The 11,152-nt window shown below is 39.3% G+C and overlaps 1 protein-coding gene across 1 annotated transcript; it reads right to left on the bottom strand.

Moving 5' to 3' along the window:
- Positions 1–8,042: 8,042 nt before the first annotated feature.
- On the bottom strand, positions 8,043–9,527 carry LOC147638673 (putative glycosyltransferase At5g03795). Its single transcript, XM_086798623.1, has one exon. The coding sequence runs from the start codon at positions 9,510–9,512 to the stop codon at positions 8,199–8,201; it is 1,314 nt and encodes a 437-aa protein (XP_086654749.1). The 5' UTR covers positions 9,513–9,527; the 3' UTR covers positions 8,043–8,198.
- Between the last annotated feature and the right edge of the window lie 1,625 nt (positions 9,528–11,152).

The following is an 11,152-nucleotide window of genomic DNA, read 5'->3' as shown; positions in this document are numbered from 1 at the left end:
GGACACCTCCTAAAAATGGTAACTAATAAATAGGAAACCTTATGTAAATGGTAGCTATAAATAGGACACCTCATGTGAATGCCAGCTAATAAATAGGAAACCTTATGTAAATGAGAGCTAATAAATAGGAAACCTCCTAAATGTAAATAACTGTAAATGGCTTGATTAAGAATAGATATGATGATATCATTTTCTTTTTTATGAACCCTTCAAAAATACAAGCAAAAATGTGTAATAAATAGTGATTATTATAATAATAATAAGAAAGAATGGATATGGAGGAAAAAATTGAATAGAAGGAAGACTTTAAAAAAGAAAATTTTATAAGATATAGAATATATAAAAGAGATACTAGGATAGATACATGTTTAGTGATACTAGGATAATGTTAAAAGAGAAACTAGGATAAATACATGTGAATGAATATGTAAAAGGATACCAGGATAAATATATAAAAGAGATACTAGGATAGATACATGTTTAGTGATACTAGGATAAATTATACATGTTAAAAGAGAAACTAGGATAAATACATGTGAATGAATATGTAAAAGAGATACTAGGATAAGAGAGAAACTAGGATAAATACATGTGAATGAATATGTAAAAGAGATACTAGGATAAATACATGTAGAAGAGCTAGACAAGCTCATTGTTGTCACAGGTTTTGTGTATGAAATCAAGCATAGAGAGTGGTCAAATGGTCAAAGAAGAGCTTATCACACGAATCTCAAGTATGATCAAATAGTCAAAGAATAGCTACACAAGCTCATTTGACACTAGTAGATTTGTGTATAAAATCGAGCACATCGAGTGTCACAAATGGGTATCACTGATAGTGATTTTTTTGTAAAAAGAACAAAAAGCTTAGAGTGTGTGTCAAACCTCAAAAAGGTTAATGCCGCCCCACAGTTCATGATCACTACCCCTTCCCTTATGTAGACCATATGATGGAAAACCATATGATGGAAAGAGTCACCAGAGCTTAAGTTTACATCTTCTTGGATGGTTTCTCTAGCTATAATCAAGTGATATAGGCTATAATTTGGTATCGAATGGGGAACCTGTGTGTATCGCTTCATACCATTTGTCTTTACTAATGCCCTTGCCACCTTCCAATGATTTTGATGTATAACCTTCAAGGATTTCCTTTGGAAGATCTTGGAGATATTCATTGATGACTTGTGTGTGCACTCAAAGTGGCAGGAGCATCTTTCTCATCTCTGGCTAGTTTGTTTCTACCACATCATGCTAAACCCACTTAAATGCCAATTTTGAATTAATCATGGTGTCATCCTTAAATAAGATGAGCATCTTGCTCTTCTTCGGCTAGTCTTTAAGAGATGCAGACTCTACCACATCTTGTTAAACCCACTCAAATGTCAATTCTAGGTTATACACGGTGTCATACTTGGACACATCATATCTAAGAATGGCATCTCTATAGATGAGAACAAGATCCAATCTTAGACCCATCAATTACAAAGGGGTGCATAGATTTATGGGGCACATAAGGTATTATCAAAGATTCATCTTCTTGTATATTCCAGACCCTTGTGTATAAGAGCTATTGATTACCTTCAAATGGACACATGAATGCTAAATGGGCATATAAAAATTTGAATAAGGCATTAGTAAGCACACTTATCCTAAGACCCCCCAAATGGGATCTAATTTTCCATGTGTATACCGATGCTTTATCATTTTTTATTGGATGTATGTTAGCACAGTTGAGGGAGCACATCATGGACTTCTTACACAACCACTAAGAGACAGGGGTTAGCTATGGTATATGTCATGAAGAAGAAGTACATGCATAACCTCCTTGACTTACCAAATTTGTTTTCTTTGTTGACCATTAGGCATTGTTGTGTATGGGGGAAAAAGCCTTGCACCATGGGGTGTTATGGCCCATTTTGGGCACCTGTAGTAGAAACACATTCACAAGAGTTTACATTTACAAAATACAACCATCACAGGGATCTTTCCAATGGATGAGCTTGAGCACACTGCTTCAAGAGATTCACACCTCTGTGGTGGGTAGCAATTTCCATTACAATCTCTTGTGAGCATTGTCACACCATGGCATTGGACTACCAGTCCTCATTGCTCCTCTCACCTCAAATCACTCACTGTATTAGAGAAGGTGATTAGCAAAAGGAGTAGCAATAGTAAGACTCTATTGCATAATGGGAGAGTATATTGCATTATGAGAGAAAGTGACTTATATATACCATAAGTGTTCAAGGCTCAAGGCTCCGAGGTGTCCTATTTCTTATACAATGCTTGATCTAATAATTTGATAATATATGCATGAAATACATTTACAAGGAATCCATTCTGGCTTATTTTTGCCACATATAAGTATTCTCTTGGACCATTTTTGGGCACCCATCTAAGTTGTAGATTTGGGCACATAGTTTGATCATACATTCTTTTGGTATTTCCTTCTTTGCCATTTGATCATACATGCTTTTGGTGTCTCCTTCTTTATTATTTAATGTAGAATTATAGTGGAAATTCTTTTCTAACCCCAATTAACATTCCCCCCTTCCTAATGTCATTTATATCCTCTTCGTGATTAAGTAGAAGGCTTTGTTGTGGAGAAAATTGAGAAACTATTTTGTTGATACTTATGATGTTGTATGAATGTCCAATGGTCATTGTTCTTTGTGGAAATTCTTTGTTAACCCCAAAATGGGTTAATATTCCCCTCCTCCTAATGTCGATTGCATCCAAATGTGATTGAGTAGAAGTCTTTGTTGTGGGGAAAATTAAAAAGTTATTTTGTTGATACTTATGATGTTGCATGAATGTCCAATGGTCATTGAAGTAGTTTATGCTTACTTTTTTTAAAATGCAATCCCAAGTAGGTCTGCATTGGTTATTTCAAGTTAGCGATGATTTTAAGGCTTGTTAGGAATGGAGGAGAAGAGATGAGAAGAGTACACAAGCACACAACAAACATGGGTGGCTGGATTTTCTTCTTCTATTCTCTTCTCTTCTCTACAACATAAAGATAAGTGTACATACTAGATAAGGAAAAGTACTCTCCTACTACAACATACAACCATAACATAAAGATAAGTGTACATACTATCAAGAAAAGTACTCTCCTACTACAACATACAACCATAACATAAAGAAAAGTATACATACTATAAGGAAAAGTACTATAAAGATTTTCTTATTCTATTCTCCTCTCTTCTCTACAACCATAACAAAAAGATAAGTGTACATACTATAAGGATTTTCTTCTTCTATTCTCCTCTCTTCTCTACAACCATAACAAAAAGATAAGTGTACATACTATAAGGATTTTCTTCTTCTATTCTCCTCTCTTCTCTACAACCATAACATAAAGATAAGTGTACATACTATAAGGAAAAGTACTCTCCTACTACAACATATAAGGACAAGTTAGCTATAAAAGCACATAAGAGCCATGGATGGTTGGATTTTCTACTTCTATTCTCTTCTCTTACCTACAACCATAACATAAACATAAGAGTACATACTATAAGGAAAAGTACTCTTCTTCTACAACATACAAGGCCGGTTCATAGTGTGAACCTGACTACCTGAGCTGAAACTATATAACTACAACATAACTCTTTTGAACTAAAGTAGCTCTATCACACAACCTATAAAAAACCATTGGTGGTATTACCACCCCTAATCTGACCAATCATGCTAGTGATGGCATAAGCACGGGGCTACCATCCTAGCATGCCATACATCCATATCCACACTGGTTGAACTCAATATCTGAATACTCCTTCTTAAGATAGAACTCCATGCCCTGTACTCCAAGTAAGCACTTAAGTCTACAGAGCTTCTCTATACCCAATGCCTTCATGAAGATGTTACTAACTGATCTTATGCTACATAGGTCTTTCCTTAGCCATAGAAGGTCAGTTAGTCAGTCAGTCAGTCCAGTCTCTTAACCCACTTGAAGAGAATCATTCATGCATGTAGCAGTCAGTAGAATCCATAGGGTTTGCATTTAGATCATAGTCTGCATTGCATAACATTCATTTCATGTACATTGTTTAGCCTTTAGCCACTTCGAACCCTCAAGATCCAGTCGACAGTCTAATGGACCAGTTGGTAGCCTTAAAAGCATTATAAACAGCACATAAAGCCTATTTCTAGGTTGTGTATTATTAGGAGCCAGCCAACCTTGCTTAAGCAAACCGACTAGCCCCCTATATTTCCTATGGTTTGCAAGTGCATTTTTTAAAACTATTAAAAATGACCTCTTCTTGACCGTACACATTGTGACCTCTTTGAAAAAATCCTTGATAACCTTTCTAAACTTAGACTTCATAAGGTGTGTAACCTTATGAAGTCTAAGGTCCGAGTGAATATGCACCTCAAAAAAAAAAGGGTCCAAGTGAATATGCACCTTCCAAAAAATTTTAATTAATAGGTCCGAGTGAATATGCACCTCCAAAAAATTAATTAATAGGTCCGAGTGTATATGCACCTCCAAAAAATTAATTAATAAGTTTGAGTGAATATGCACCTCCAAACATGTCCCGGGCCGGGGCTTATAATGGGGCCACGACATACGACAAAATCATATCCTAAAAGGGGTCCCTACTGATATACAAGGATGAGATTTCCATGGACAATTTTGTATCATTCTGGAAGTGAGATAGTTTTGTTTTGTTTCTATTTATTTTCTGTTCCATAATGAGATATGCCATGGACATTATTGTATCACTTTGGTCTCATAGACCCATTGGGTGTTTCGTAGACGTTTAATCCTCTCTCTCTCTCTCTCAGACGAGGGGGCTCAGCCCTCATGAGTACCTATATGGCATGACATGCTTCTCATGATGTACACTGATAGCATGCTTCATAGCTTTTTGATTTTCATTTCAATTTCAGTTCTAGTTTCACACATTTCAGTTTCATTATGCTTTCTGACGAGGCTCCCGAGCGCATCGACTTATGTATTCATGTATGTTCGACATGTGTCTCATCATGGACCCGTTATGGTCCTTCGAAGACAATAATAAAATTTCATTTCATTTCTCTCTCTCTCTCTCTCTCTCTCTCTCTCTCTCTCTCTCTCTCTCTCTCTCTCTCTCTCATTGACTCTGCACAGTCAACTTGGCACAATGGGTGTCTTCCATCCTCCCTAGCTCCCCCCAAATCTTGCGACATACCGCATGGCCAAGGCATTGGAGGGCGAGCTAGAACAACAATTGTCCCAGATATGTACAAAAATGTAAAAAAGATAAGTGTATTCACAAAAGAGACAAAAACATGATATTTAGAAAGGTTACATCCACCAACGAAGTAATTACATGTGGAGGTGGAAATGTAAGATATAACACTACACGAAACACGAAGTAATTACATGTGGAGGTGGAAATGTAAGATATAACACTACATGAAACAAGCTTCCTCCTCAGTGAGCCCAAAAAACCTACATAGTTTAAGGGAGAGCGACACAAATTCATATCCATCCATGATGGCCTTTTTGAATTTATATGCCCTCTCCCATACAGATAAATAAGATGTGCTATAGACGTGCGGAGATTGGGCTTTCGGATCTTCATTACAATGACTATGGGATTCACTTAAGTTCCTCGTTCAGTACTATTGTTGTGCCGTGCACATTTTGCTACCCATTACCATCCTCATTTTCATCCTCTTCATCTTCTGTATCCTCTCTTGCATTCATAGGATTGAAATATATGTTAGAAAGAGGATCTGCGAAGAAAATATCTTCTATGTCTATGCAATGGGTCAAGTGAGGGAGTTTCATAACTTTCCACACAGCCACATACATTTTCCTGCTCATACCTAAACCAGTCTTAGGAATTATACATGACGCTGCCATGTAGTACTTTCTAGTGTGCACCATTTTTAGGAGAGTTCTTTGCAAAGAAGCACCAAGCTTATTTGCTATGTAATTATCCATGTATACATATGCTCTCTCAAAAAGATTGATAGGCGGCAAGCACACTTTATTCTTTAAGTCAACCTGGCCATATAGAGCATATAGTTGACGTTGTCTTGTTATCTCATCAGCAAATATATTGTTGACGTCGTCTTGTTATCTCATCAGCAAATATATTGTGCGAGAAGAACTTAAAGTGTGGTTTGTGCAAGTCTTTCATACAATAACCTACCATGCCTTCAAAGATGTGTATTTTAATCTGTCTAAGACCTTCACACATAACCAAGCCTCCCTCAGGCTTAAAGAAATCCCATCCTAAATATCTTTTTATGGTTTTGCCTATACTTATTAGGGATGGTGCCATCGAATTTACAACCATCTGAAAATGCAAGTGGTTCAAGGTGCCACCTTTTTCCAGTGCAAAGAGACCTTTTAAACACTCCATTCCGACAAATTCCTCTAGGGGTTCCCAACATGATAATTTAATATCCCCATTCCCGATAGCAACTGTCACCGATACTTCGAAAAGCTTCGTTTTTTTCTCTGCTAGGAAAGCAGGAATTTTGTGCACGGAGGGCTTCGAATCTACATTTCTTTCATTTGCCATCGGTTTTTTTCCTTTCTCATCGCGCTTCGTCGATCCTTCAAAATAATAAGTGTATTAAGCTTATCATATGACATAGTATTATCATATTATGTTCAAGTAATACATTCAACTGACTTGAAAGCTTTATGTTTGTAGGAGATGAAACGTTTCTTTTTATTGAAATATTATATTTTACAAGTGTTCATTTATTAAAATCAATGTCGTCGTTCCATATGTTGTGGATGCATATTAAAGGGAAATAGAGATTTAAAAAAATATTGAAGATCTTCATGTTTTCTCGTTTATATTTTAAAAAAAATGAAAAAAGAACTCGTTAGCGTGCATATTATTTACATTGTTAACCATGAGCAAGTGCACTTCTGAAATTTGGACCAAAAAAAGGTACTAAATACGCAGATTATGAAATTTGCTAGGATACTATATGCATAATATGCACTCACTTAATATCATCGCTGCATACAGATAAAAGAGAACAGATTTTCATATTATGAAAAAAATACATTTTTTATTTATCAAAACTCGAGCTTACACAGACCAAAAGATTGAGCTTTCTGTTTGATAGCATGCAAGTTACGAACAACAGAAGGGCGTTCGGGAGGAGTAACAACACGATTGTGCACAGAAGGAGCATGTTGGATGGGCACGGTAGATGTTGTGGGAGACTTGGAAACCATTACAGGTCGTTGGAGATTAGACGCAGATGGAAGACCTTCAGCACAAGGAAAAGATGAAGGACAACGATCTACTTGCGTGATATTACTAATATCATGCATGGCTTTTCTTCTAAGAGGCATGACGATGAAGAAGAAGGTATCAAATAGAAAACCTGATTGTGTACCATACGGCTCTAGAGAGCCAAATACTAGCCAGATATTACAACCGAAAAATGGTGGAAGGATCGCGTTGAACAAAAGTTGAGAGCGAACCAGCAACAACAAATAGACAAAGCAAGACCACTCGACTCGGCTTCCAGAACACCATCATGCAACAGAACCACCAGCACGCCATGGCACGATGAGCATGCCAAAGCATGATTCGTGCGGTTCCAGAAGCCAAGGAACTGAGAAATGCTCGAAGAACCGTGATGAAGAAAACCGGAGCCAACCACCAACAAAAGAAGAAGGCAGGAGCACGCAAGTCCGCTCCCAGAACAACAATACGCAGTAAAACCGGACCGAACAAGCAACATGCCATGGCGCTATGACCATGGCCAAAGCACGCTTAACGCGCTTCCAGAAGCAAAAAAGAGAAGCAGGCGAGCAAAAGCCATTGTATAAGAGAAAAGCAACAAAACGAAACGAAGCAGACACGTGTTTAAAAAATAGCTTAATAATGCATGCACGCCACCATTCAATGGATGCGTCCAACGTCGAGCGAAACGAGTGAGATTTTTATTTTTCGAGTAACCCTTCAATGTGTAAGTTGTCATCCATATAACCGAGAAAAAATTAACTAATATCCCACGGGAAAAATGAGGCCAGATGCCTGGCAACAAGAAGGCAAGGACAACGCAAATCCTTACGCAAATGTAGAATTATTGATTAGATCAAAAGCAAATACACATATATTGATACTACCTGCTGCTGATCCAATAAATCAGTAAATGTTGCAAGTTCTTGACCCTCTTGGGCTACTTCATTATGGAACTTGCTGCCGTGCCTCTATGTGGCCCTCTTAATCTGTACTTCTGCGCGTGTATCGAATTGTATGCCTGCGTAGCCATAGCTGGTGCATGAGCATGTGAAAGGCATCATACGGTCTCGGAGGCATGTGCCATTCAAAGTGCATAGAGGCTGACATAGCAGCCAACTGAAGTTCTCTGTACTTGGCTTCTGGCATAGCTTTCAAATATGCCTTCAGCATGTGCAAATGAGTGAAGCTAACAATCACCGAAAACCTATTCCAATATAGGATGTCCTGAAAGGGCAGACCATGAAGGTACCCGTTGGAGACTATGATGGGCACGCAACCCACGCGCATCCCGTCGACAATGCTCATGTTGTGCCCAACTGAAGCAAAAGCCAAGCAGAATTTGCTGCTGGACAGCATTGCTGATGGGTTTTGGGAGGTTAACACAAAATCAGGGTCATGGCTCCATAGATTGATTGCAGCAGGATTAGGGTAATCCAGGAGATAAACCAGATTAGGACGGTGTGCAGCTTCAATGCCATCTAAATGCATGGCCAAGTGAGGTGTGTAGGGCGGCATAGCCATGTCTTTGTGGGGGTAAAACTGAGGATCAGTACCTTGATCGCCCAATTGAGAGAAGGGTTCATCGCTACCTCTGCCGCTGTTAGATTCGGAAATTTTCCCGCCAAAAAGCTCTGGGCAGGCGAGCCAGATCGAGTTCTTGTGAAGCTCTAAAGAGTTCCGGGACCCTTCTGCCGGAAACCTACGGCAAGTGGTGATGAAGTGGTCAGCACCCAGCGTTCTCTGCCAGAAAGGGTGATCGTCTCGCAGATGCTGGACCAAATTCCTCAGATTTCTCCCCACGCTCACCGATTTCTGGCCGTACATTGCGTCCACGGAAGCCGGAATAAAGAAGAGGTGGGCGGCCTCGGGGTCCTCCGTCACGAAACGGCTGCCGGAGAGGCTGCGGAAGAAGGCCTCTTGGGCATTTTTGGGCGACGTCTCTTCCGACGACGCAACCTGCCGGAGATCCGTGTTGATGTGGCCGGAAATCTGAGGATAAATGAAGACCTTGAAGGTGGAGAGCATATGAGCGTGGCTGGAGAGAAAGAATTCTGGCGAGGAGAGGAGCTCTGGAGGCGGAGGCTTGAAAGATGAGTGATCCTGAGCTGCTTCTGCTATGGCAGAGAAGTAGGCGACAGCACAGAGGATTTGGCTGAGAGCACAGAGGATTTGGCTGTTGAACAGAAGAAAATGGGAGGAGAGCTTGCCCGCCATAGCGCCAGAGCTTGGAATGGCTCTGTTGTCGAGAGCGGAAGCTTTCACACTTAACGGGGCCGCCTTATTTTGACCGGGCATGGGCGAGTATTGCTTTGTCAAAGCCTTAATTCAAAACTCATGCATCAGAAGTGTCGTGTTTAGAGAGCAATTTCAAAACACATGCATCGTGTTTCCTCATTGTTTATTTTTTATTTTTGAGATGACTGGTCCCATATGATGGGTGTGAGATGTCTACCCTATAATAACAAAGACCCCTTCTAATCACCCGCTTCCAGTGTTTTAGTCCTTTATAAGTTTGACCAGTTCCATAGATTGTCTAATTCCATCTAATCCCATGGGTTAGCTTGCCGCCCTCCACTGGGCCTATGGAGCCAGTGTGAACTCACACACCCATAATTAAAAAAAAATTTTCGTTACACACGCACCCAATGAAAAATAGAGTACACACACACACACACACACTCCTGCGCATATAAATCTTTTCAAAATAAAACGACTGAAAGATCAATACACAATCTAAAACTATGTCTAAATACATCATCATAATACTACTACAACAGTCCATCAATATCTCTACACACCATCTAAAACTATGTCTAAATACATCATCATAATACTACTACAACAGTCCATCATAATACTACTACAACAGTCCATCAATATCTCTACACACCATGACCGTGATCCTTAGACCGAGAAGGTATGCACTACTGAGCCCAAACTCTCTTGGACCACTATGCTCACCAGAGGAGCCCACAAGTCTCACATATAAATCCAACAGTCGTGCTAAAATCCAGGGGGTTGGGGGGCTGCTTCTGGGTAGCAGCTCTACCACTCCAAGGGCAAGAATGCTCCAGCTATAACCAGTCATCAAAATTGACATGCACATCTAGTCCCTAGACCTGCCTTGCCAAGTACAACTAGAGCTGCCCCTTATCAAGAGAACACCCATGACCAACTGAGATTGATCAAGGTCTCAGACGGCCGTCTTCATGATGAGACTCACACATCACGGGTGCGATAATCCACCCACATGTGTGGTACCTTCACAAGCATCCATAGGAAACAATTCTCAATGAATACAATAACAAACAAGTAAAACATGATTAAGCAATCTTGCATCCAATCTCGAAAACCATCGCAAGTCTGACGAGACTCCCATAGTCCCCGAGTTGCAACTCTGCAGATCCTCTAACCGTAATTCTAAGCGAGGCCTCTGCAATTCCACGAAAACATTTATCCAAATCCATTGAGAATTCCTTATTCTTCTTCAGGTATAAATAGCATGTTGAACTCTCTAAAGTCAACGCTAGAATCTTTCTATGATAAAGGCCCTTGATCTTTATTATCCCACCAATCAACTAATGCTTGAATCTTACCTTTTTCCTTTCTTTCTCCTAATGGATTAAATTTTGATCTTCAAGACTAAATTTGATACGATCCTTGGTTTAACGGGATGGGGATTCCTCTTAACCCTAAGTGTCTCATCTATCCATCAGTCCCATACCACTTTAAGGGTCTTATTCTCATAGGTTAATTTAAAATTCTCTTTCTAGGCTTAAACTATGGTCTAATCACTTTTTTTAAAGCCTCTAATTTAAGCTCTAAGATCCTCTAGTCTTAATTTCTAAGGTAAAGTTATTTTTCATTCTAACTCTAATCCCATTCTAGAGAGATAAGAAAAATCTAAAGATTCTTCTCTCTCTAAATTCATACCA

This window comes from Cibotium barometz, chromosome 5 (assembly GCF_041138505.1).
Source record: "Cibotium barometz isolate CiBa-2024 chromosome 5, ASM4113850v1, whole genome shotgun sequence".
NCBI lineage: Eukaryota > Viridiplantae > Streptophyta > Polypodiopsida > Cyatheales > Cibotiaceae > Cibotium > Cibotium barometz.
The sequence above is the reverse complement of the archived record's forward strand: the minus strand, read 5'-3'. Positions and strand labels throughout refer to the sequence as shown.

Bases quoted from the DNA above. Each gene is read 5' to 3' on its own strand.
- LOC147638673 (XM_086798623.1), bottom strand. From the start codon at position 9,512: ATGCCCGGTCAAAATAAGGCGGCCCCGTTAAGTGTGAAAGCTTCCGCT.